This window comes from Microtus oregoni, unplaced genomic scaffold, assembly GCF_018167655.1.
Source record: "Microtus oregoni isolate MIOR12 unplaced genomic scaffold, Mior012 000018F_ref0000195, whole genome shotgun sequence".
In the NCBI taxonomy this organism is placed as follows: Eukaryota; Metazoa; Chordata; class Mammalia; order Rodentia; family Cricetidae; genus Microtus; species Microtus oregoni.
In genome coordinates this window covers 14,428,418-14,450,000 of record NW_024543077.1, presented here as the reverse complement: position 1 = coordinate 14,450,000, position 21,583 = coordinate 14,428,418, and the positions used below count along the sequence as shown (strand labels likewise).

Genomic DNA, 21,583 nt, shown 5'->3' with positions numbered 1-21,583 from the left:
GGCTACCCTTCCATTCTCAGACCCCCCAAACTGGCTCCCCTGCCTGTCACAGGTTGCAAGGGAAAGGGAGAGCATAGTTCCCTTACCTTTGCCATCCTACCATCCTATGGCGTACAAGGGAGAGAGCAGGAGTGAACCACAGGCCTGGTTTACCCCTGTGTCCCTACCAACAGGGTCAGCTCTAGTGTGCTGCCCAGGGGTGGTACTATGCCCACTCTTCTGGGTGCTCCAGCTGGTAAGGGGACCCAAGATTTTTATTTGCAGCCATTTGATAGAATGTAAGATATGTCCCAGTAGATTTGTGTTTATCAAAGGAAAAGTGAGGCTTCATATCATTAATACATACCTGCAGCTATATAACCACTTCGGTAAAACATCTCTTCAAAATTTCTAATTATTCTTATGGTTGAGCTTTGAGTATTTCCTTTATTCTAATTAATTTTATATATGTGCTTTCTAGACACTTTCCTCAGCCTGTGATTTAGTTTTCTATTATTTAAAACAGATGCCTTACAGAACAGATCTTTTTGCTTATTTATCGAAGTCTTCCCCCTACATACATGCCCCAGCCCCATCCACTCCTCTTCTACTGTTTCTCTTCAGATACCGGTGGGCATCCTATGAATATCAGCAATTCATGGGATACCAAGCCGTAGTGAGACTGCGTTCCTCCTCTACAGAACGGAATTTCTAATTGTAGTGAGGTCGGATTTATGTTCCTTTCATGCATCTCCCTTCTGATGTCAAATCTGTGACATCCCTGCACATCCCTGTCTGGAAGATGCTTCCATCTTTAGAGACTCTAGCTGCTGTGGCTCTCACCTTCTGCATGTGGTCCATTCTGTTACACATTGCTTGCAGCATATATATGTATGGCAAGATAACTCCCAGTAGGGTGATGCTACCGATGCAATTAGTTTTATGAATTAATCCAGAACTCAAGGGCCAACTGCAGGAGAACTTTATTTGTTCCATTGCATTCTTCTGGGAATCCCAAGTGAATCACACAAAGGACTTGAAAACTCTTTGGGATGACCTCCTTACAACCTTTGTGCCTAGACTCTGACCTCAGACAAGCAGTGGTGACTGGGAGTAGGAGAAATCTAAACCTTCACCTTTTAATCTGATGTTGGACCTCGGGAGACGAATTTGGATGGTGTGCATCCCCCAAGCTTTGCAAAGATGCCAACCCAATATGTACCTGTCCCCTGTGCTCTCCCCAGCCGAGAGCTTTCCTAAAGCCAGCCCCTGCACTAAGCAAATATTTCTCTCCTCTATTTCGCTCCTCTTTTTTTAAAAGTCTTTCTTCCATCTGATCCCCCATTCTCTTTTATATTGTGTAATATAATTCTTAATAAACCTTTAAATAAATATTATTAAACTATTAAAAGAGAATGAACTAGTTTATACATGGGTCTTATAGGTACTTCAAATTGTAAAAAAAGAAAAAAATCCTTTATAAGTCTAAGCTATGATTCCTCTGAAGTCATATAAAATGATACTAATGTGAATGGCAAAATTTAAAATATCTCAAATTCCTGTGACAGAATACTACTGAAAACGAAAGACACTGTGTTCTAGTTAAGTTTTGAAGGCAAACATTCCCTGGAGCTGAAAATGTATTGTTAAAAACACAAATATCTTACTACAGAAATGCCTACTGATTTTCAGTTTTTCTTTGTAAAAAGAGCTGACTTAAAACTGCATTCCGTTCATTGATGACTAACTTGCAGAAATACGAAACGAGAGTAGGAGACAAGGGCACTCAGCTCTCAGGAGGCCAGAAGCAGAGGATCGCTATCGCTCGAGCCCTCATCAGACAGCCTCGGGTCCTGCTGCTGGATGAAGCCACGTCGGCTCTGGACACGGAGAGTGAAAAGGTCTGCCTCTGCCTGTCTGTCCCACTAACCTATGAAAAGGAGAATAAGAAAAGCAGACACAGGGAGAGCAAGCACTAGATAGAGATACAATTGTTTTAAAGTAATAGAATATATGATTCCAATTTTTCTAACAAAGTACATATATTTCCTAAACATAAAGCAAGCATTCAAAAGGAGACATAACAGCTTTGGTACATTAGCTGTAATGAAAAACTCAAAAGGACTGAAATAAAAAAGGAGCTAGATAAGTTGATATGGCAATGAGTCAGAAAGTCTAAATACTTGCCAGGGTCATTTGCATCATAGAAGCCTGTTTCTGTTATGATTGCAAAGTAAAACATAACAATGTAGATTACACTAACAGCTATGTGAAATGCATACATAAAGCCGTGTTCGAAGAGAAGGGGATTCTGGGAGTTGATGTTATTAGGATGGGGGAGCACGCCTGCTGCTGTGGTTCTCAGTACACAGCTCCTCTTGGCTTTCCACAGGTGGTGCAGGAAGCCCTGGACAAAGCCAGGGAAGGCCGCACCTGCATCGTGATCGCTCACCGCCTGTCCACCATCCAGAACGCGGACTTGATCGTGGTGATTCAGAACGGCAAGGTCAAGGAGCAGGGCACCCACCAGCAGCTGCTGGCCCAGAAAGGCATCTATTTCTCAATGGTCAATATTCAGGCTGGTGCCCAGAACTTATGAACTCTTGTTACAGTGTATTTTTAAAATAAATTCAAAACGTTTTACACTTATGACGTGTAGAAGAAGTTTCTCATTGAAGCTACAAAGTAAAGATCTACTTTATTCCACATGAGTTTAAAGCACCCGAGGCTGGTGGTCTCGAAGGGACACCTGCCTTGACAAAAGTGATGTCTACCAACTACAGTGTGGCTCTTTCTCCCCGAGCCATCAGCACCACCCAGGGAGACCTGCAGCAAAGCTCAGGCACGTGAGTGAGAAGGATTAATAGAAACCCCAAACTAGGAGCAAGTTCCCATAGTTCCGAATAGGTAGGTGTGTGACAAGATGACTCGGGAACAGGTTTCTGAGTACAAAGGAAAGTTAAATTTACACTCTGAATTATTCCACTGTGCAATAGGAGGTGTTGCTTGTTGTGGCCATATTGAACACTTATTTTTATCAACACGTTCCATCCTACATATTAATGAGGTTCCGTGTGGTATTGCTCTACATGGAATACGCATGAGAAGATCCAAACACCGGTTTCCATTCCTTCACAAACCCATCCCAGTGAGCAGTAATCAGTACTCTCCATGCAGGAGTCAGGTTTAGCATCACAGGAGTGAGGACGTGTGGCACTCTTCTTTCTGTCCTGCTTATTTCACTTAAAAAACACCCATTTCGCCGGGCGGTGGTGGTGCACGCCTTTAATCCCAGCACTCCGGGAGGCAGAGGCAGGCGGATCTCTGTGAATCTCTGTGAGTTCAAGACCAGCCTGGTCTACAAGAGCTAGTTCCAGGACAGGCTCCAAAGCTACAGAGAAACCCTGTCTCGAAAAAACAAAAAACAAAACAAAACAAAAAAAAAAAAACCAAAACACCCATTTCATCCATTTTGCTGAAAACTATGATCTCATTTGCTGGCTTTTTTTTTTTTTCTTGTGCAACTAGAGATCAAACTTAGGGTAGGCATACATTCTTAACATGTAGCTTAGGTTTCTTTCATCCTTATGACTAAATATAGCAATTTCTTTATGCATTTTTCTATTGACAGAAATCAATGTAGATAGACTATACACCTTAGCTGTTATGAATACTCCTGAATGAAACATGATCATGTGGGGATATATTTTGTATGCTGCCTCATTTTCTTTTTTGTTGTTTTTTTTTCCAGTCATGTTTGGTTCTCTACCAGGTCTCTGGGCTATCAAGTCTCTGGGTCCTGAACTTCCAGGCCATGTCAGTGAAGAGCTCCCTTTCTGTATAGGTCTCAAGCTGGATCAGTCATTAGTTGGCCACTGTTAAAATTTCTGTGCCATCTTTACCCAGCACAGCCTGTAGGCAGGACAGATTATAGGTTAAGGGGTTTGTGGTTGGGTTGGTGTTCTAATCCCTCCACTGGAAGTCTTGCCTGGTTATAGGAGATGGCTGGCTCAGGTTCCATATCTCCCATTACTAGAAGTCTTAGCTAGGGTCAGCTTCATAGATTCCTGAGAATCTATGGATCTAGTTTCCATTGCATTAGGTTTCTATCTTGACCCAGAAATGGCCCGATTTCAGTTGTCTTTCCCAGTACTCTCTCCCCAGATCCTCCTTATACCTGATCCTTCCTGTTTCCATCTCCACCCTCCCCATCCAGACACCCCCTCATTCACGAGCAATGTCCACTCTGTTTTCTCTTCATGGTGAGGGTCATGTGTGCCCTCTTGAGTTCTCATTGTTAGTTAGCTTCCCTGGGCCTATGGATTGTAGTACAGTTATCCTCCTTTATGGCTAATATTCACTTACAAGGGATTACATACGCTGTTTGTCTTTCTGACTCTGGGTTTCACACCCAGGATGATCTTTTCTAGTTCTACACACTTGCCAGCAAATTTCATAATGTTATTAACAGTTGAGTAATGCTCCATTGTATAAACATTCTCAGGTTGAAGGACACCTAGGTTATTTCCAATTTCTGGCCATTATGAATATAGCTATTATGGACATAGTTGAGCAAATGCCCTTGTAGTACAGTAGAGTATACTTCGGGTATATGCCTAGGAGTGGTGTATCTAGGTCTTGAAGTGGTTCGGTTCCCAATTTTCTGAGAAACCACCATATTTAATTTCCTAAGTGGCTGCACATGTTTGCATTCTCACCAGCAATGGAGGAGTGTTCCCTTTGCTCCACACCCTCAGCAACATGAGCTATCACTTGTGTTTTCTGGTAGGTATAAAATGGAATCTCAGTGTCACTTTGATCTGCATTTCCCAGATGTCTAAGGTTGTTTAACATTTCTTTCAATGCTTCTTGGCCATTTGAGATTTCTTTGTTGAGAATTCTCCATTAAGGTTTGATTATTTGGTTGTTTTTTTTTATGTCTAGTTCCTTAAATTCTTCATATATTTTGGATATCAGCATTCTGTCCAATTTGGGGTGGGTAAAGATCTTTTCAAATTCTGTAGGCTGCCATTTTGTGCTCTTGATGGTGTTTTTGAAGTTTTCAGCTTCATGAGGTCCTATTTATTGATTGTTGATCTCAGTACCTGTGCTAACCTTTCTATGTCAATGTGTTCAAGGCTGTTCCTCTCTCTCTTTTCTATCAGGTTCAGTGTATCTGGTTTTATGATGTTGAGGTCGTTGATCCATTTGAGTTTAGTTTTGTGCAGAATCTATGAATCTATTTGCATCTAGTTTGACCAGCACCATTTGTTGAAGAGGCTACCATTATTTTACCTTCCTCATTGTTTTCTGGCTTCTTAAAAAAAAATCAGGTGTCCATAGGTGTGTGTATTTATGCTTGTATCTTCAATTCAATCCCATTATTCAATGTGTCTGATTTTGTAAGCCACCTTGTGGTTGCTGGGAATTGAACTCAGGACCTTTGGAAGAGCAGGCAATGCTCTTAACCTCTGAGCCATCTCTCCAGCCCAATGTGTCTGATTTTGTTTCTTTGTGCCAATACCATGTTTTTATATTACATGGTTTGGTACAAAATCTCTGCAGTACAACTTGAAATTGGAGATGGTGATACCTCCAGCATTTGTTTTATTATTCAGGATTGTTTTAGGTATTCTGTTGTGTGTGTGTGTGTGTGTGTGTGTGTTTCCACATGAACCTGAAATTTGTCCTTTCAAAATCTGTAAAACTTGTGTTGGGATTTTAATAGAGATTGTAATTAATATGACATCCATTTTTTTACTATATTCTTCATACCGATCCATGAACATTCTGTCTTCTAATATCTTCTTCAATGTCTTGAATCAAAATTTTATCACACATATCTTTCATCTTCTTGATTAGAATCACTTAAAGATATTTTATATTATTTGAGGCTATTACGAAAGGTGCTGTCTTTCTGATTTCTTTCTCAGTCCATTTGTCATTTGTATATAGGAGGGCTACTAATTTTTGTGAATTAATATTGTATCCAGCCATTTTGCTGAAAGTGTTTATCAAACACAAAGTGTAGCTGTTTCCTGATGGAATTTTAAGTGACACTTATGCATAATATCGCATTATTTGGGTCCTCTGGAAGAAGAGTCAGTGCTCTTAATCTCTGAGCCATATTTCCAGCTCAGACACTAAATTTTTAAATGGTTTATTATACAATATTTAACTGATAACAGAAAATGCCAAGAAAGAGAACAGGAATCACTCTTCTCAAACACAAGCTGAAAAGCTATAGGATTCTGGATACTTTATTCTTTGAGAATCATAAACCACAAAACTGAACAGCAATAGGAAACAACTGTAAAGTCCTGAGAATATTCAACATTTAACCCTTTCAAAGTCACTAGCTCTAACAACTGGGTTTAAATGGAAGTGCCTTCATTCTGTATTCACAAAATGAATTACAATATATCATATAGGTTTTGCTAGGATTTTTTCCTGTGTTAATGTAAATATTTCTATTATACTTGAAACTTTTGTCTATTCAAAGGAGCTATTTTAGATCACTATTGAAATGTAGTGGTTTTTTCATGAAACCTAATTGGCTTGTATCCCTGTGCTGGGTATAGAAGGCACTGACTTCATGGACATTAGCAACTAACCATGTGCTTCATATAACCTCTGGCAATTAGAAAATATTAAAGTGCTTGAAAAGTAGTCTACAATTATGTTCACAGGGGACAACTGCCATCTATACATGTGTCAACAAAGATATTTTAAAATCAGAGTAGGGTCTGCATTGTTGAGGCTCCTGTTTAACATTGCATAGTCCTATAGTCACTATGTCTGACTGTGCATTGCTGCTGCAACACAGGAAGCTTTAAGATGTTTCTACATTCTAAGGTAGAATAAATCTAGGGGGTACAACCTACTACTACCACAGTTAACAAATCTCCTTCAAGTCAACATTCCTCCCATTCCAGCTACTCTCTGTACCGAGTTGATCTGTGTGTGTCTCTTGAGTTTCTAAAGATGAGAGGTATTCATCAGCTGTATCATGTCATGGAATGCATGAAAAGTCATCTGAACTAGCTTTTCCGAATCAGTCTCCGGACATGACCTCCAGGCCGAACACGCCACCACAAACCTGTGAAATACAAAACATGAATGGTTATGCCATAGCGTCTAAGTTGTTAGATGTTTCATCTGGCTGCTCACACATAAAATAGGAATTCGTGATGATGTTAGGTATATGTAACCTGGTACAGCTGAAGACAGAGTCACAGTTACACACACTTACACAATGCTATGGACCACAAGCAACCTCTGGAGCAGGAGATTATGTTTAAATACAACCAACCAATCAACTAAACAACAGCAACCAACAACCAACCAACCAACCACCCACCCAACCACCAACCATTCACCAATCAACCGCCAACCAAACCACCAACCAAGCATCCTCCAAACCACCAACTATCCATCCACCCACCCACCCACCAACCAACCAAGCAACAAAAGAAGCAAACAAAACCCCACAAGAACTTTAAAAGAGCCTAGAAGTTGCAACCAGAATGGGCTATAGTGTGAGCTCATGTCATTCTTTGTATTAAAATCTGACCTGTATAGCACTTGACAAGCATTTTTAAAAGGAGAAAAAAAATATCTTTTCTCTATTTCTACAAAAGCAAGAGGGGTCTCTTAAGACAAGTCTTGCCTTCTACCATCTCCTACTAGATCCCCCAATGGTACAATTCTAGATCTGGAAGTGAGAAAAAAGGGGCTCTTGGTAGTTGGAATAAACAGGAGAGAAGCTGGCTTCTGTAAGACTCCCAACAGAACATGTGCTTCCTACCCTTTGCAGACTAGCCTTGCAAAGCATTTAGGAAGTTTTTGGACAAAGCTCAAAGCCGAAGAGCAGGGTAAAGACTCTGGCCAGCCATACCTTCTTCGCATCACTGGAAATGATGGCAAAGCACATCTTCACCATGGGCGTTAGCTCAAGCAAAATGAAAGGAAAGCCTGCTCTGCCCCTCTGCTCTAGTGATGGAACTGTTTTGGGCAATGTTAGAGAGCCTGAGGCCTCTTGTATGCTAGGAAGTTCCACTACTGTTCAGTTACACCCTCAGACATAAACTGGCTTTGTGTACTTTTAGCAAATGCTAAAACACACAAGAGAATCCTGAAATTGTACCTTATTTGAGTATAATAATTCAAGGGTAGTATGAGTCATTTTATAGTCATACTGTGAATAAAATTCTCAGCTATTTAGTAATATCAAAATGTTCCTAAGATCCAGGGGTCTGCCTGATGTCATTCTGCTCAGTAGGGTGTCAGCCATCCACAGGCCGGTCTGGGTCCTCAAGGCCTGGCTGATGGGAAGACATCTACAACCCACCTGATGCCATTCATGTCAGGCTGAATAACCACCCACAGACCAGTGTCACGGCCTGGGTCCGCTCCTTGCCACAAGGTGGGAGCCATTATAATGAGCAAATGTGCGGTGGAGAAATGGGAGAGAGAGAAGCAGAATGAAGAGTAAAGATGGTGAGAGAGTAGGCTGATGTGGCTGGTCTGGTTGCCACCCAAGGCCATGGTAACATATGAACCCTGGGTGCTGCCAAATGTCCATGGTCCTACCACAGCTGGGATACATGGCCCATGTCGCCAACAAAGACCACATGGAAGCTCAGGGTCTAGGCGACAGCCTGTGATCTTGTTGAAATCTGAGAACCACGCTGCAGCTGGGACCATGCCAATCTGGGTGGCCTGTTGCCACCTGGGGCCATGGTGTTGTCTGGGCCTAAGCTGCTTCCAACAGCCATGTCTGGGTCAATGGCCCTACAGCAGCCAGAGTCTGAGTTGACATCCAAGGCTCCTTCTGGTCAGCCATCTGAGACCACATTGGTGTCTGAGGGCCAATCTGCAGCTGGGGCCATACAGACCTGAGTGGCTTGTGCTGCTACCCACTGCCATGGTGACATCTGGGCCAGAGCTGCAGAGGAGGCCATGTCTGGGTGCACAACCCTACTGCAGTCATGGCTTGTTACCACTGAAGGCCTTGCAGATGCCAGAGATCTGAGCTGCCACTTGGGCCCGTGCTGGTGTCTGAGAGTCATGTTGTCCCTGGGGTCACATTGATCTGAGTGGCCTGTGCTGCCAATGGGGCAATGGTGATATCTAGGCCCTGCTGCTGCTGCTGAGAACCATGACTGGGTCTATGGTCCTGCTGCAGCTAGGGTCTGTGTTATGTCTAAGGCCCACCCACAGAACCATGAGTGATGGAATGGGTGCCCTTCGCTAGCCCTGGGAGGACTGGCCCCGCTCCTCGCTGGACACTGCAGCAAGAAGCCTGGCCCCAACCAACACAGACTAGAAGGGCCACCCCCAGCACATGACAGAACTGACCCTGATGGCACAAGCATAGCAGAGCTGGCTCCGCCCTTGCCTAAGGTGAGCAGCCCCATGGCTTGGACTGACCAGTTCAGCTACCATCCAGGTCTACATCCTGGGCCTTGGGTTGGCCCACCCTAACATCTACCCCATCTCTATCCTGCTGGAGCTCATGTAGGAACTGGTCCTGTGGAACAGTAACTGTAGGATCTCCACGACTCAGGGCAGCTGCAGAGGAGTTTTGGTGACAGTCCAGTGAGGATGGCATACCAAAAACCTGAGGCTTTGAACCAGACCAATGAATAAAGCTGATTGGACAAAAGGGTGTACCATGTGACATATGCAGCTCCTGTGAAGAGATGTTGGAAAGGCAGGAAAGATGGAGGAACAAAGAAGTTTTGTTTGTTTTTAATTTTCTCTCTTTTAAATTTCTTTTTTGGGGAGCACTGTAAGGGTGAGGGGCAGATATGAGGGACTGGGAGATGAGTGAAATTGGGGTACATGATGTAAAATTCCCAAAGAATCAATAAAGAAATTATATTTAAAAAGAAATAAAAAATGTTTCTAGGAGTAACTATTTGTATTTAAAATTTTACTTATTTAAAAATTATATTTCTAAATTATAGAAACAGCCTTTTGTACTTAGATAACTCACAAAGCATAAATGACAATAATGATGAAAAAAGTCTCTCTACATAAGTAAAAAATTGAAGTTATATTACTTTTGTCAAACCTGTAGTTGGAAATTATATGATGAAATGACAAAGGGTATATAATACCTATGCTAATTTGTAATGGTGGGAAAACAAAGTAGAAAAGTATTAATAAATCTCATGGAAGATTGAAAATTATTCCTTAGTACATGAGTAAGTCCTTCATAAAAAGGCTAAATTATTCAAATTTAAAATAGCTCAAAGCATAGTAAATGGCAATGGGAACTGTTTGAAATTACTAAAAACAAAGTAAAAAATGATGCAAAATAATGATTTAGATTATTAAACACGATACACATCTTTAATAAGAGAAGTATTATCTAATGATTATGTGCAATGAAATAGGAACGTTAAGTAACTTTCTGTTTTGATACTTTATATCTTTTTTTCAATGGAAATGTAGAACATTTAAAGAAAAGTGCTATGTCAAAGTACTTTAAATCATACAATCTTCAAATTTAAAAATGAAAACAATTTTGACACAATCCCTAAGTATTTCATTAGAGAAAGTAGAGCCATTTTATATGATGATGGAAGGCCTCTCAGGAGGGGTCTCTGACTGAATTAAGGGGGGGGGTTATTCCTCTATATCTCAAGAAAAAGGAAACATGGCAGAAGTGTACTTGCCTTGAGGATGCACTAAGCTTAGTGTGGCTGGAGTAGGATGAGCCAGTATGTGTGTCACAGAATACAGCCACAAAGACAACCAAGAGCAGGACCACCTACATGTCATATGTATGTGTCATAGAATACAGTGTGTGTCACAGAATACAGCCACAAAGACAACCAAGAGCAGGACCACCTACATGTCATATGTATGTGTCATAGAATACAGTGTGTGTCACAGAATACAGCCACAAAGACAGCCAAGAGCAGGACCACCTACATGTCTCAGTGCAGGACTTTGGATTTTACTGTGAGCGAAATAGGAGCAAAGTTGTGAAGAATGACATGGCCTGAGTTTCTCCACCATGTGGGTTGCAGAGTCATAAGGCTTACATGCATGAACCTTTAACCTTTAATCTCTGAGCCATCTTGCTATCCCTGATTCATATTCTTAGAAGGCCCACCAGAGCATCAGTGTACAGATGGTTGATAGGGTAGGATGTGTAAGATAAAAAGGATGGTGGCTTAGGAGACGTCTCCACATTCTAGAAAGCAGTATCTTCTTGATACATACAACCGATCACTCCTCATCTTTAACATCTGAGTCCTGTTATTGCTCTTCAGGGAGGGACCTGACCATGCTCTACAAAGCACTCCTCTCTACCAGTGAAGCAACTGATGTGCTGGCAGGTCATTTCCTTCACAGTATTCACCATTAATTAACTAATCTATAAGTAGAAAATGAAGTCTTTAAGAAAGAGAATCTTATTTGTCTTTTGTCCTTTGTACCCAAAACAAAGGGCATACTGTTAGAGTCTACTAAACATTTCCTAAATGAGTGAATGGATATTCTCTCCAGGAACATTAAAAGTAGTTCTCTTAAAAAAATGAGATATTTTATTTATGTCTTAATAAATAAAGTATGCCTAAAGAAGGGCAAAACTAAGCCTCTAGAGGTCAGGCAGTAGTGGCACACACCTTTAGTCACAGGATTTGGGAGACAGAGGCAGATGGATCTCTGTGAGTTCAAGGCCACCCTGGGTTACACAAGATTAATGCTGAAACAAATCCAGGTGTTGGTGGCTCATACATTTAATCCCAGTTCTAAGGAGTCACACCTTTAATTCCAGCAATAGAGGGAATATAAAATGGGAGGAGAGGCTTAGTCTGCTTAGTCTGCAGTCACCCAGCCTTGGTAGAAGTAAGACTTCTCTAGTGGCTGCTTTTCTTTTCTTGTTTTTGGGTTGAACCCCAATATCTGTCTTTGGGTTTTTATTATTCATGCTACATTTGGCACCCAACGTGGGCTCGAATCCATGACCCTGAGATTAAGAGTTACAGGCTCTACTGACTGAGCTAGCTGAGCCTGAACTTACGTCACTGGGTAGAACATAGAACCTATTATCTATCAGGGAATATGTTAAAATGCTTATTCATGCTCAATTATTATTTTGGTCCTCAAATTCTTTCATGAAAATATCAAGATCCATGTATAACTTGTTGCTTACATTTTAATCTGTACATTAATGTGCATAAACAATCCTATGGTGATATGCAATCCAGGGTCTCAGAGGCCAAGAGTGACAAGTAACATTGTGTAACTATGCACATACCATGCAAAAGGAAAGCAGATAATAAAATTCTCTGAAGGGAATGTATGGAACTAGAAATTGAAATACTAATGTCCTGTATACTATTTCTGAGTTTTCTGCATCCAGCCTGACGTGCCCAAGCCTGATTTTAGTCTGCACATGCAGACCCACACATATGAAAAACCACATATATTTATAAATTTTGACTTGTCAAAATAATATCTTGCATAGGTCAGATATGTTTTTAAAATGTACAGGTTTCACAGATGATGGTATGGTTACTATAATATATTAAAATATCATTCTGCATAATCACCCCAGAGAGTGATTTTAAAAGGATCTCAAAAGCAGAGTAGAGAAATATCGACATGTTGAATACCCAGGTGGCAAAGTGGCTAGTCCTCTAGCAAATGACAGGCAACACGAGTAAAACCATAGTGTAGACAAATACTAAAATTATAAATGCATCAGAGTTCCCACTCTACCTGAAGAACAAAGGGGAGTGGGCTCACCTGTCGTCTCTGATATGGTAGAAAAACCCGTATCCATTGTGTACCATGGGAACCACAACTCCCTGGATTCGCATGTAACCAATCAGACTTGTTGAGAGAACGAAATTTCCGCCTCCTCCACTGTGTGGCACAAAGGAAAGATTAGAGGTAGGTGCTGCATTCCTTCTAACATCCAGGGAGAACCATATGATGTACACAACAGCCCACTGCCCAAGATACCTTCTGGAGAAAAGTGGATCCTCAAACAGCTCTGGGATAGGGAGACCTTCCTCTTTTGCTATGAGCAAGAGACCTAGTAGGTGACGGTCAAACCCTGCAATGACATCCCAAATGTAAGCCAAACACAAAGCTTCCAGTAAAAGAATTTTCAAACAGAACAACTCATGCTAAGTACCTTTTCCATTTGAACAATCTTTCATCATCTTATTATGCTTCGCAAAAGCTTGTAACATCTTTTGCTGCCGTTCAAGAAGCTGTGTCAAGAGCGAGAACAGTAATTTTGAATACAAATCCATAGATCAAATCAATAACATAACGGTATAACCCAAATAAACAGCAGCAAAAGACAACTGATGTCGCCATGCTAGAATCTGGACGAAGGGGAAAGGAGATGCAGGTGTGATGCAAGCTCCCGTCCTTCCTTATTCTACTGCCTTTCTGTCCCCATAGAGCCTTGACTTTTTATTTTCTTCTTTTCTGAAATTGGAAAGAGCAGCGCTGAAAACTGCTTTGAGACATTTGTAATATTAATAAACAAACAAAAAGTGGAATTTTAAAACTAAAATGTAATTTCTATGAAAATAACATAATTATGTCTCTTCAAATTAAAACAGGTAAAATTTCAAGTTAATAGGGAAAGAAACACATTGTTGTCTAAATACTTAAAATGATTCAAAATAAAACATATGCAACCAGTTCTCGTCCTAGTGACTTCAAGAAAAACCAGACCTTCAGCTACATGAGGAGACGCCTTCTTCCAAAGGTCTTTGGAGAGTTCTACACTGCGCTGATGCTGGTCTAAATGGAGACCAACAGTGCTGACAAACTCTGTACTGAAGTCATCTGCCTTAGAAAATCACACAATGGGGTTCTTTTCAGATCTGCTGACTAGTGTTCCTGGCACACTTCAGTGGCAAATTAATACTTTGAAAACTTTAGGAAAAATGCCTTAAAGTGTTTTAATGATCTAGGGGGGACAGAAGCAAAGAAGTCACTCCAAGGCCAATGCTGTGAGTTTCTTCTTTCCAATACTCACACTGGTAGAGGGATCCTGCATGGACTGGCACCAGCTGACGGCCTCGGCTGTACACGAGCGCATAGTCTCTGTCCGGCCGTGGTAGAAGTATCTTGTCATGGCCGTTTCATAGCAGCAACCAGGGCTAGAATAAGGAAATGTTCTGGTGTTAGTACAAATATAGTCACATACTAAGCAACTTTCAGATCAGACTAGGCCTACAAATCATTCCAGAATTGAGACTTTCAACAGAGGCTCGTCTAGGCCTACAAATCATTCCAGAATTGAGACTTTCAACAGAGGCTGTTTTCAAAACCAAAGAGCAAAAACCAGTTTGTTAGCAGGCTGTTTTCAAAGGCTCGGCTGCTTTTATGTTATATGAGGTATGCTTCATAGTCCGTGACAGGCATTCTCAAAGAATGCCAGTGGCCCACACCTCTTGCTAGTCATGTTTTGGCACATTCTAAATGTGGGTTGGAGTTAGTGACTCCATTCAATGCAGAGACAATAGCAAAAGTCAAGGGCTTTTTTTACAAAGAGGGTTCTCCTTTTTACTTCCTTGCTCTGAAAAAAAGCCAATTACCACGGTGAGAACTGCCGTATGGAGTGGAGTAGGCAGTTAAAAACCGAACACGTTTCTCTAGACTGCACTTAGGGAGTAGCTGAGGTGATCTCACAGACAGATCCTCCCTCAGGAGAACTGGCAGATGAAATGCACATGGTGCTGGAAGTACTCTGACCACAAGTGCATGAGACATGCACCAGCCATACTGTGCTGTACTTACTCACCTATGGGAACTACGCTATAACCAATACCTGAGTTCTAAATCAGTATGGTTTTCATACTTTATTACACAGAATGCATACGGAGTTCTTGGCTGTTGAATGATGAGAATTGAGCTGCTTCCCCAACTGATGAATAACACACTTTTAGATACAAAGTGTTCTTATTTTGCTGAAGCAAAGTTAGTTATAGTGAATGAGGATCAAGTTAGTGAGAGTGGGAAGTCTGAATGATGATGCCACTGGGACTTTAATGGTGCAAAGTTAATATCTCTTTTTAAGAAGAGAGTGAGGGGAAGTTCAGCCCCTGGGTTTTAGTTTTTAAAAAGGCTGCTCAAGGCTTTGTAAATTTGTCAAGAAAACCAGGACTTAAAGGCCAAGATGTGGAGAGAAGATAAAAATAGTTTGTTAGACAAGTTGATTAATGCTGGTTCTTAAGATTCATGAACAGAAGGACTGGCGTGAATGAACAGGACATCACTGGTCAAGCATAGACACTGGACAGGGCTCTGGGCAGAATTACTAGCATTCAGGGCACGAGTCAGGAGGACTCTGGCCAAGACCACAAAAACAGGCTCATCCACTCATCTCAGTAGGTATGGAAAAGCATTTGACAAAAGTATTTACTCATTCACAACACACAATAGACCAGGGACAGGCCAGTGGCTCAACATCACAAGGGCTTCTGTGAAAACCCAGGTAACACAGGAAGAGAGAACGTCTACTTCTCCACCTCCATCTGCCTCACAGCCCCATGAGAAAGGAAGGAAAGCGCCCACGCCGGAAAACAGCACTTGTTACAGATTGCTGACTTCATATTCAGAAGGCTTCCACATATTCAGCGTCCTCTACAGCGCTGGGGGAACTTGATATCCACCGGGGAAGGTATGAAATTGGACCCGGTCAGCTAATTTCAGACATTAACTTCCTTGGAAGAACACACACCCAGAAAGTGGGGGTGTTTCCAGATGTCATTAACATTTGTATCAGTGAGCTATATGGATCAGAAAGTGGGGGTGTTTCCAGATGACATTAACATTTGTATCAGTGAGCTATATGGATCAGAAAGTGGGGGTGTTTCCAGATGACATTAACATTTGTATCAGTGAGCTATATGGATCAGAAAAAGTTGGTCCTCACCATGTGTATGGGCATTATCTAATCCACTGAGAGCCTGAATAGGAAAAAAAAAATCAGAGGACAGGAAAAAAGTCACCCCATGAGCTGGAGCATTCTCTTCCTCTCCTCAGACACCGGGGCTTCCGGTCCTTGGGGCTCAGGACTGGACCCTCAGACACTGGGGCTTCCGGTCCTTGGGGCTCAGCACTAGACCCTCAGACACCAGGGCTTCGGGTCCTTGGGGCCCAACACTGGACCCTCAGACACTGGGGCTTCCGGTCCTTGGGGCTCAGAACTGGACCCTCAGACACCGGGGCTTCCAGTCCTTGGCGCTCACTCAGCTCTAGATTGGGACATAGACCTTGTTATTTGATCCACTTCTCAGAATCTAGGCTCACACTGAAGCACAGCACCAGAGTGCATTATGGGACTGTAAGTCACTGCCTCTGTATGCCAATTTCCATCAAAAGCTTCACCCTTTAAGACCCCCAAACCACATGGATATACACAAAACAGGTTGATTCTATGAAGAATTCAAACATAGACTCTTTCCTTACATGATAGATAAAATGATCTTAAACGGGCCACAGATCTACAGTAAGAACTAGCATCTATAAAATCTTAGGAGATGGGAAAATCTTTACTGCTTTAGATTTGGTTGATTTCATTGAAAAGCAACCAGCGAAAATGAAAATATATTGGTTCTCATCAATATGTAACTGTGGGAGTCAAAGGATACTGCGAAGAGAGAAAATGACATCCTACAGAATGGGGGCTAATGTCTTCAAGTCACAATTTCACACGGTAAAGCTCTCTAGAGAATGGATCCTTCAAAAGTACCAAACACTGGTGACAAAGAATGGAAAACCCACACAACTGTCACGGGCTAGATGCTGATAAACTGATGGGACCCCACAGAAAGAAAAGGTGAGAAAATCCACTGTGGAGTTAGAAGTCAAGATACGAAAACAGAGAAGCGAAGGTTTACCGTCCGTGGAGCCTGTAATAGGCGAGCTGAAGCGCAAGCTGAATGAAGGTGTCAGGGTGCAGCGCCTCCTTCTTGGTGAGCCTTTTGCCGAAAGCCGTGAAAGTGTATCCTGTGACCTGCAGATCAGATGCCTGGCAAAGGTGGACAGCGGCAGTGAGAGATCACCGGACGGGAGAGGTCAAAGAGGATCACATGATTATTTGCATTAATCACCAGACGCAAAGAATTAAAGGTATTAAGGTTATAATTTTAAAATGTTTTAAGAAGTCATGCTTGGCTAATAGTCACATTTTCATATATGGCAGATAACAGAGAAAACATTACTAATCTAAAAGAAAAACTAACACCTACTGCTTTGAGGTGTTGGGCTTTGGCTTGGTAAATGTCATTTAGTATTTTCTCGTCCACAGTGAAAACCAACTCCTCTGGAAGTGGTATATCCCGGACTTTTTCTGATCCCTGAAAATGGAGGGCTTTAATTATATCTTTGAGAACATGAGTGATGTGAAATTTCTATGCTATGAATATATTTTATTACCACTGGTTAATAAAAAGCTGCTTTGGCTTCTAGCAGGAAAGAATAAAACCAGGCAAAAAACCCAAACAGAGATATAGAAAGTAGGCAGGGTCAAAGAAACATCATGTAGTGTTGAAGGAGACAGATGCTGGATCCTTACCTGTAAGCCACAGCCTCGTGCTGATACACAGTTAATAAAGTGGGTTAATATGTAACATCAGAGCTAGCTAGGACTATGCTAGAGTCACTGCTCAAACAGTGTTTCTGTGTGGTTACTGCATGGTGGACTTGCTCTGACTTACCTTCCATCTTCCTTCGTTCTCCAAGATCCTCTCATCAACATAATGGGCAATATTCACCATAACCATTGCATCAAAAGGAGCATGCTAAAATGAAAATACAAGATTTTAAGTAGTTTGTGTCAGATTAAAATGTGAGCTAGTATTTTTTACTTTCTTCACGTTTAATGGATGAGATATGCCCAACTTCCAGTACCTGACTTCCTAATGATGACATAATACAATTCTTTCCTACACAATGAGAACTATTTATTTTTCAAGACAAGGAAAAAAAAAAAACAAGCGTTCAAAATTGAAAGCACATAGTAAAGCTCTTAGTTTTGGCTTTGTAACTGTAAACACAACCCAGAGAGGTTACGGGGAGTTCAAGCAGGCACACCCTGTGTCATGTGAAAATATTCTGAAATTATAAAAACAGTGTAGTGTTCAGGTGAGGACACCAGACTAGGGCAGCTGAGGAGAGCATGAATATCTCTAGCTAAGAGAAGACCACTAAGTAAGCAGCAGAAAGCAGTGCTGCTGTGTACGGATCTACAAGGAAGCCTAGATGTTGTGATGTTCAGCAGTGGGGGGAGATGGGCTGCATTACTCTTACTATTTATCAACAATCCATCTACTTCGGGAATAACAGCTACTCTACTATTTTTTAGGCGACCACCCTGTGTTAAATATAAGGAGACTGAATCTACCCATGAGGTTCCAAGTCTAGACAGTGGCCACGGCCAGGGTAACAAGAGGATGTGTTCCACATAAGCCAATAATAACCAATGAGAACTATTTCGGGACCTTTTCTGGAGCTATTGAAACAACTTGGCAATTTCCACAGGAGTGAAACAGCTAAGAGAGCTGCAGCGACCCTAAGCTGTAACTACAATGATCACATTGGGCAGTCTGAGGAAATATCTTTATAACGGAAATATCTGGACACTACGTCTGTATTATTCACATTTAAGAATATAATTATACCAACATCTTCTAAACTAATTCCAGATTATATTTCATCAAATAAAACAGAGTGCAGGATCAATAAAACCATCGACAAGATTAGGACTGTAGCTCAGTGTGGACTGTTGCCTACCATGCACACAAAACCCTCTGTTCAACCTCCACGCCCCCAAACAAAGCCCACTGCAGGCCTGAGGCTTGCTTGGGGTCTCTGTTTAGTTTCATTTCCTTGGTTTACAGATTTCTCAAATGGAAGACAGAGCTGGCCAAGTGCATTCATTGGAAAAGAAAAAGAAAAACAAGGGAAACAGGGTTTTTGTTTTGTTTTGTTGGTAGCCATTTCTAGACATTCTACTGTGTCCCAAATAACCTGCCATTTAGGGAAACAGTCATGTAGTCTTTTCCTTAAACACAGAACATCTATACAATAGCAAATGGTATCTTTCAACTTAGGGTGTGAATTTTAGCAAGAAAATAGATTTTCAAATTTTTCACTGTTTTCTGAAAATACTTTTTCTTTTCCTTTTGAGATTATATTATCCTAGCATTTTCCCCTTCCAAACCCTCCACAGACCCCTCATGCTGTCTCTGAAATTCACAGCCTCTTTTCTCATGTGCTGTTATGTGCATATATGCACAGGTGTATATATATATATATATATATATATATATATATATATATATTTCTAAATATAACCTGCTCAGCCTGTGTAATGTTACTTGTATGTTTTCAGGGATGACCATTTGGTACCACACAATCAGCTGCTGTGCTCTTCCCAGGAAGAGCTATCTGATAACAGTAGGTTTTAAGATATTACGCTGCAAAGAAAAATCACATTCAAAATCCTTTTTGCATGCTCCAAATGGTTAGCCTACAGCAGAAGGAAGAACTTGACCTATGTTCTGCTTTCACTGACTAGTCAGACCTAAACCTTTTACTACAATGAGGTAAGACTAAAAGAAGTATGATACAGGTATTGGTAGTTAACTTAAGAAAGTGGTCCAGCACCCTAGAAACAGCATACTCACATCGCAACAACAGCCAAACACTCCATTTGCGAAGGAAACCAAGTTATAGGACTTGTCACCCCAGCGTACTCCTGGGTCTCCAGCAAGAAGCATTTCCAAGACCTAAAACACATTTTATTTTTTTCTAATTAAAAGTGTTTTGCATAAGTTTGCAAGTAGACTTAAGATTACATATTTCACTTTTTATTTTTAAGTCAACTGAGTTTAATAAAATGGCAGTTTTGTTAAGATTCAGAGAAACCCTGTCTCAAAACAAAACAAAACAAAAGATTCAACAGATACAGATAATAATTCTGGGTCTGACTCTGGCTACTTTTTAAACCTCAAGTTATGAAAATCTATCCAGAAAATAGAATGCTAAAACATTATTCATTAATGTTCCCAGAACATCCATATACTTGAAAGAAAAAGCATTTCAAAACTTAGGTAGTATAGGAAGCCTAATAAGTTCAGAGTACATGTTTTAACAATTCACATGACACTGAGACCATTTCTTTCCAAACTGTAGATTCTGGCACACTAATAAGTCATGAAACAATTACAGCAGCATAAAATAATATTCCTTACAAACAATAAAACAGAATAGAAATAGAGTACATGACAGATAGTAAAAGTACTCATTGTTTTGTGAAACTTCAGTTACATGTGTGTGTGTGCAGAGGGGTGTGTGTCTGTGTGTGCATGTATATTTAATTATAGCGGGCTAAATCTGTTTCCAAGTACAGACTATGGTTTGAACAACATTGAATTATTCCTTAAATGGTACTTCAGCAATTTCCTCCTGTCTGAAATAAAAATTGGTTTCTTACTACAAGATTTTAAATCCTGGATTAGTTCCCCTATAATTTAATACAGATGAATATATGATGAAAAAACAGGTTCTTTCAAAGGCTTTACTAATGTGGTTGACTACGCTTCCTAGAAGGTAAAGGCATTATCCAGGGTTGGGAAATAAAAAATATAAACAAGCCACATTATCCATAAACTAGAAGGTAAAGGCATTATCCAGGATTGGGAAATAAAAAATATAAACAAGCCACATTATCCATGAACTTAAACACTTGAACAGTATGTTCAATAAAACTGAATGATATAATCAATTGCTTGCAAGGGTGATATAATTCCGAATGTGTGCTACATACAATTCCTAACTGATGTGGTACACTGGTGTGAATTACAGGTAGAGTCATACATCACCTTTGTAAAGAGACGTTAATTTGCCTCAATGTTCTATGCAAATATTCTATGTATGCGATTGATGAAAAGAGTAGAAAACACTGACATGCATGCAAATAGCCACACTTCTTTAAACAAGGTCCAAAATACATCTAAACAGACTTAAACATCAAGTATTTACAGTGCTCTATTCACTATGCATGAGATTTGGTTTAGCACACAATGTAGTTCATAACTGAGAAAAATTCTAAGACCCCAATTTAAAAAAAAAATCTCATGTTCAACAGATAATAAGAATCCTCCAGAAAACTGCATAGAAAGGTAACAGAACAATTACCTGAGAAAAGTCTTCTGGGGTTACATGTGGACTAGTGTCTTCCATGGAATACACGAATAAACTGGCTTGAATTTTTTCTAATAAAGTCAAGTTTTCTGAGTCAAGACCAATCAGATATTCTCTAGCCTAAAGAGCAGGGAGATAAATGGATATTCAATTTAAATACTACACATCCAGAAAATATCAAGAGTTTGTTAGAGAAAGTCTATTAAGAACAGCACAAGATTGCAGTAAACCCAGAGACTCACAGTTGCAGTGTTCAGAGCCTGAGAGACTTCGGAGCGCTCAGCCCTGAGTGGGATGTCGCTGTCACCCCCACTTGAGGCTCAGGGATTTATGCAGAAGGGGGTGGTGGTGGGAGGACTCGAAGAGCTAGCAGTGGTGGACAGTTTGAAGGAAGCGGCATTTT

The 21,583-nt window shown here is 40.8% G+C and overlaps 2 protein-coding genes across 6 annotated transcripts in view; one reads left to right on the top strand and one right to left on the bottom strand.

The window, feature by feature from the left end:
* LOC121458911 (phosphatidylcholine translocator ABCB4) overlaps positions 1–2,628 on the top strand; it is a 53,351-nt gene extending 50,723 nt beyond the window's left edge. Inside the window, exons 27-28 of the mRNA XM_041668298.1 lie at positions 1,734–1,880; positions 2,372–2,628. Coding sequence (XP_041524232.1) covers positions 1,734–1,880; positions 2,372–2,578 — 354 coding nt within the window. The 3' untranslated portion in view covers positions 2,579–2,628. The remainder of the gene's footprint in view (positions 1–1,733; positions 1,881–2,371) is intronic.
* A 3,570-nt stretch (positions 2,629–6,198) lies between these two features.
* The window catches only part of LOC121459029 (peroxisomal carnitine O-octanoyltransferase-like), a 38,408-nt gene continuing 23,023 nt past the window's right edge, over positions 6,199–21,583 (bottom strand). For all 5 annotated transcript variants that reach the window (XM_041668518.1, XM_041668516.1, XM_041668520.1 and 2 more), the window contains 10 exons: positions 21,175–21,300; positions 19,662–19,763; positions 17,691–17,774; positions 17,223–17,330; positions 16,872–17,002; positions 14,003–14,126; positions 13,142–13,220; positions 12,967–13,060; positions 12,748–12,867; positions 6,199–7,078 (listed from right to left, as the gene is read on the bottom strand). In XM_041668518.1, coding sequence (XP_041524452.1) covers positions 6,958–7,078; positions 12,748–12,867; positions 12,967–13,060; positions 13,142–13,220; positions 14,003–14,126; positions 16,872–17,002; positions 17,223–17,330; positions 17,691–17,774; positions 19,662–19,763; positions 21,175–21,300 — 1,089 coding nt within the window. In that variant the 3' untranslated portion in view covers positions 6,199–6,957. The remainder of the gene's footprint in view (positions 7,079–12,747; positions 12,868–12,966; positions 13,061–13,141; positions 13,221–14,002; positions 14,127–16,871; positions 17,003–17,222; positions 17,331–17,690; positions 17,775–19,661; positions 19,764–21,174; positions 21,301–21,583) is intronic.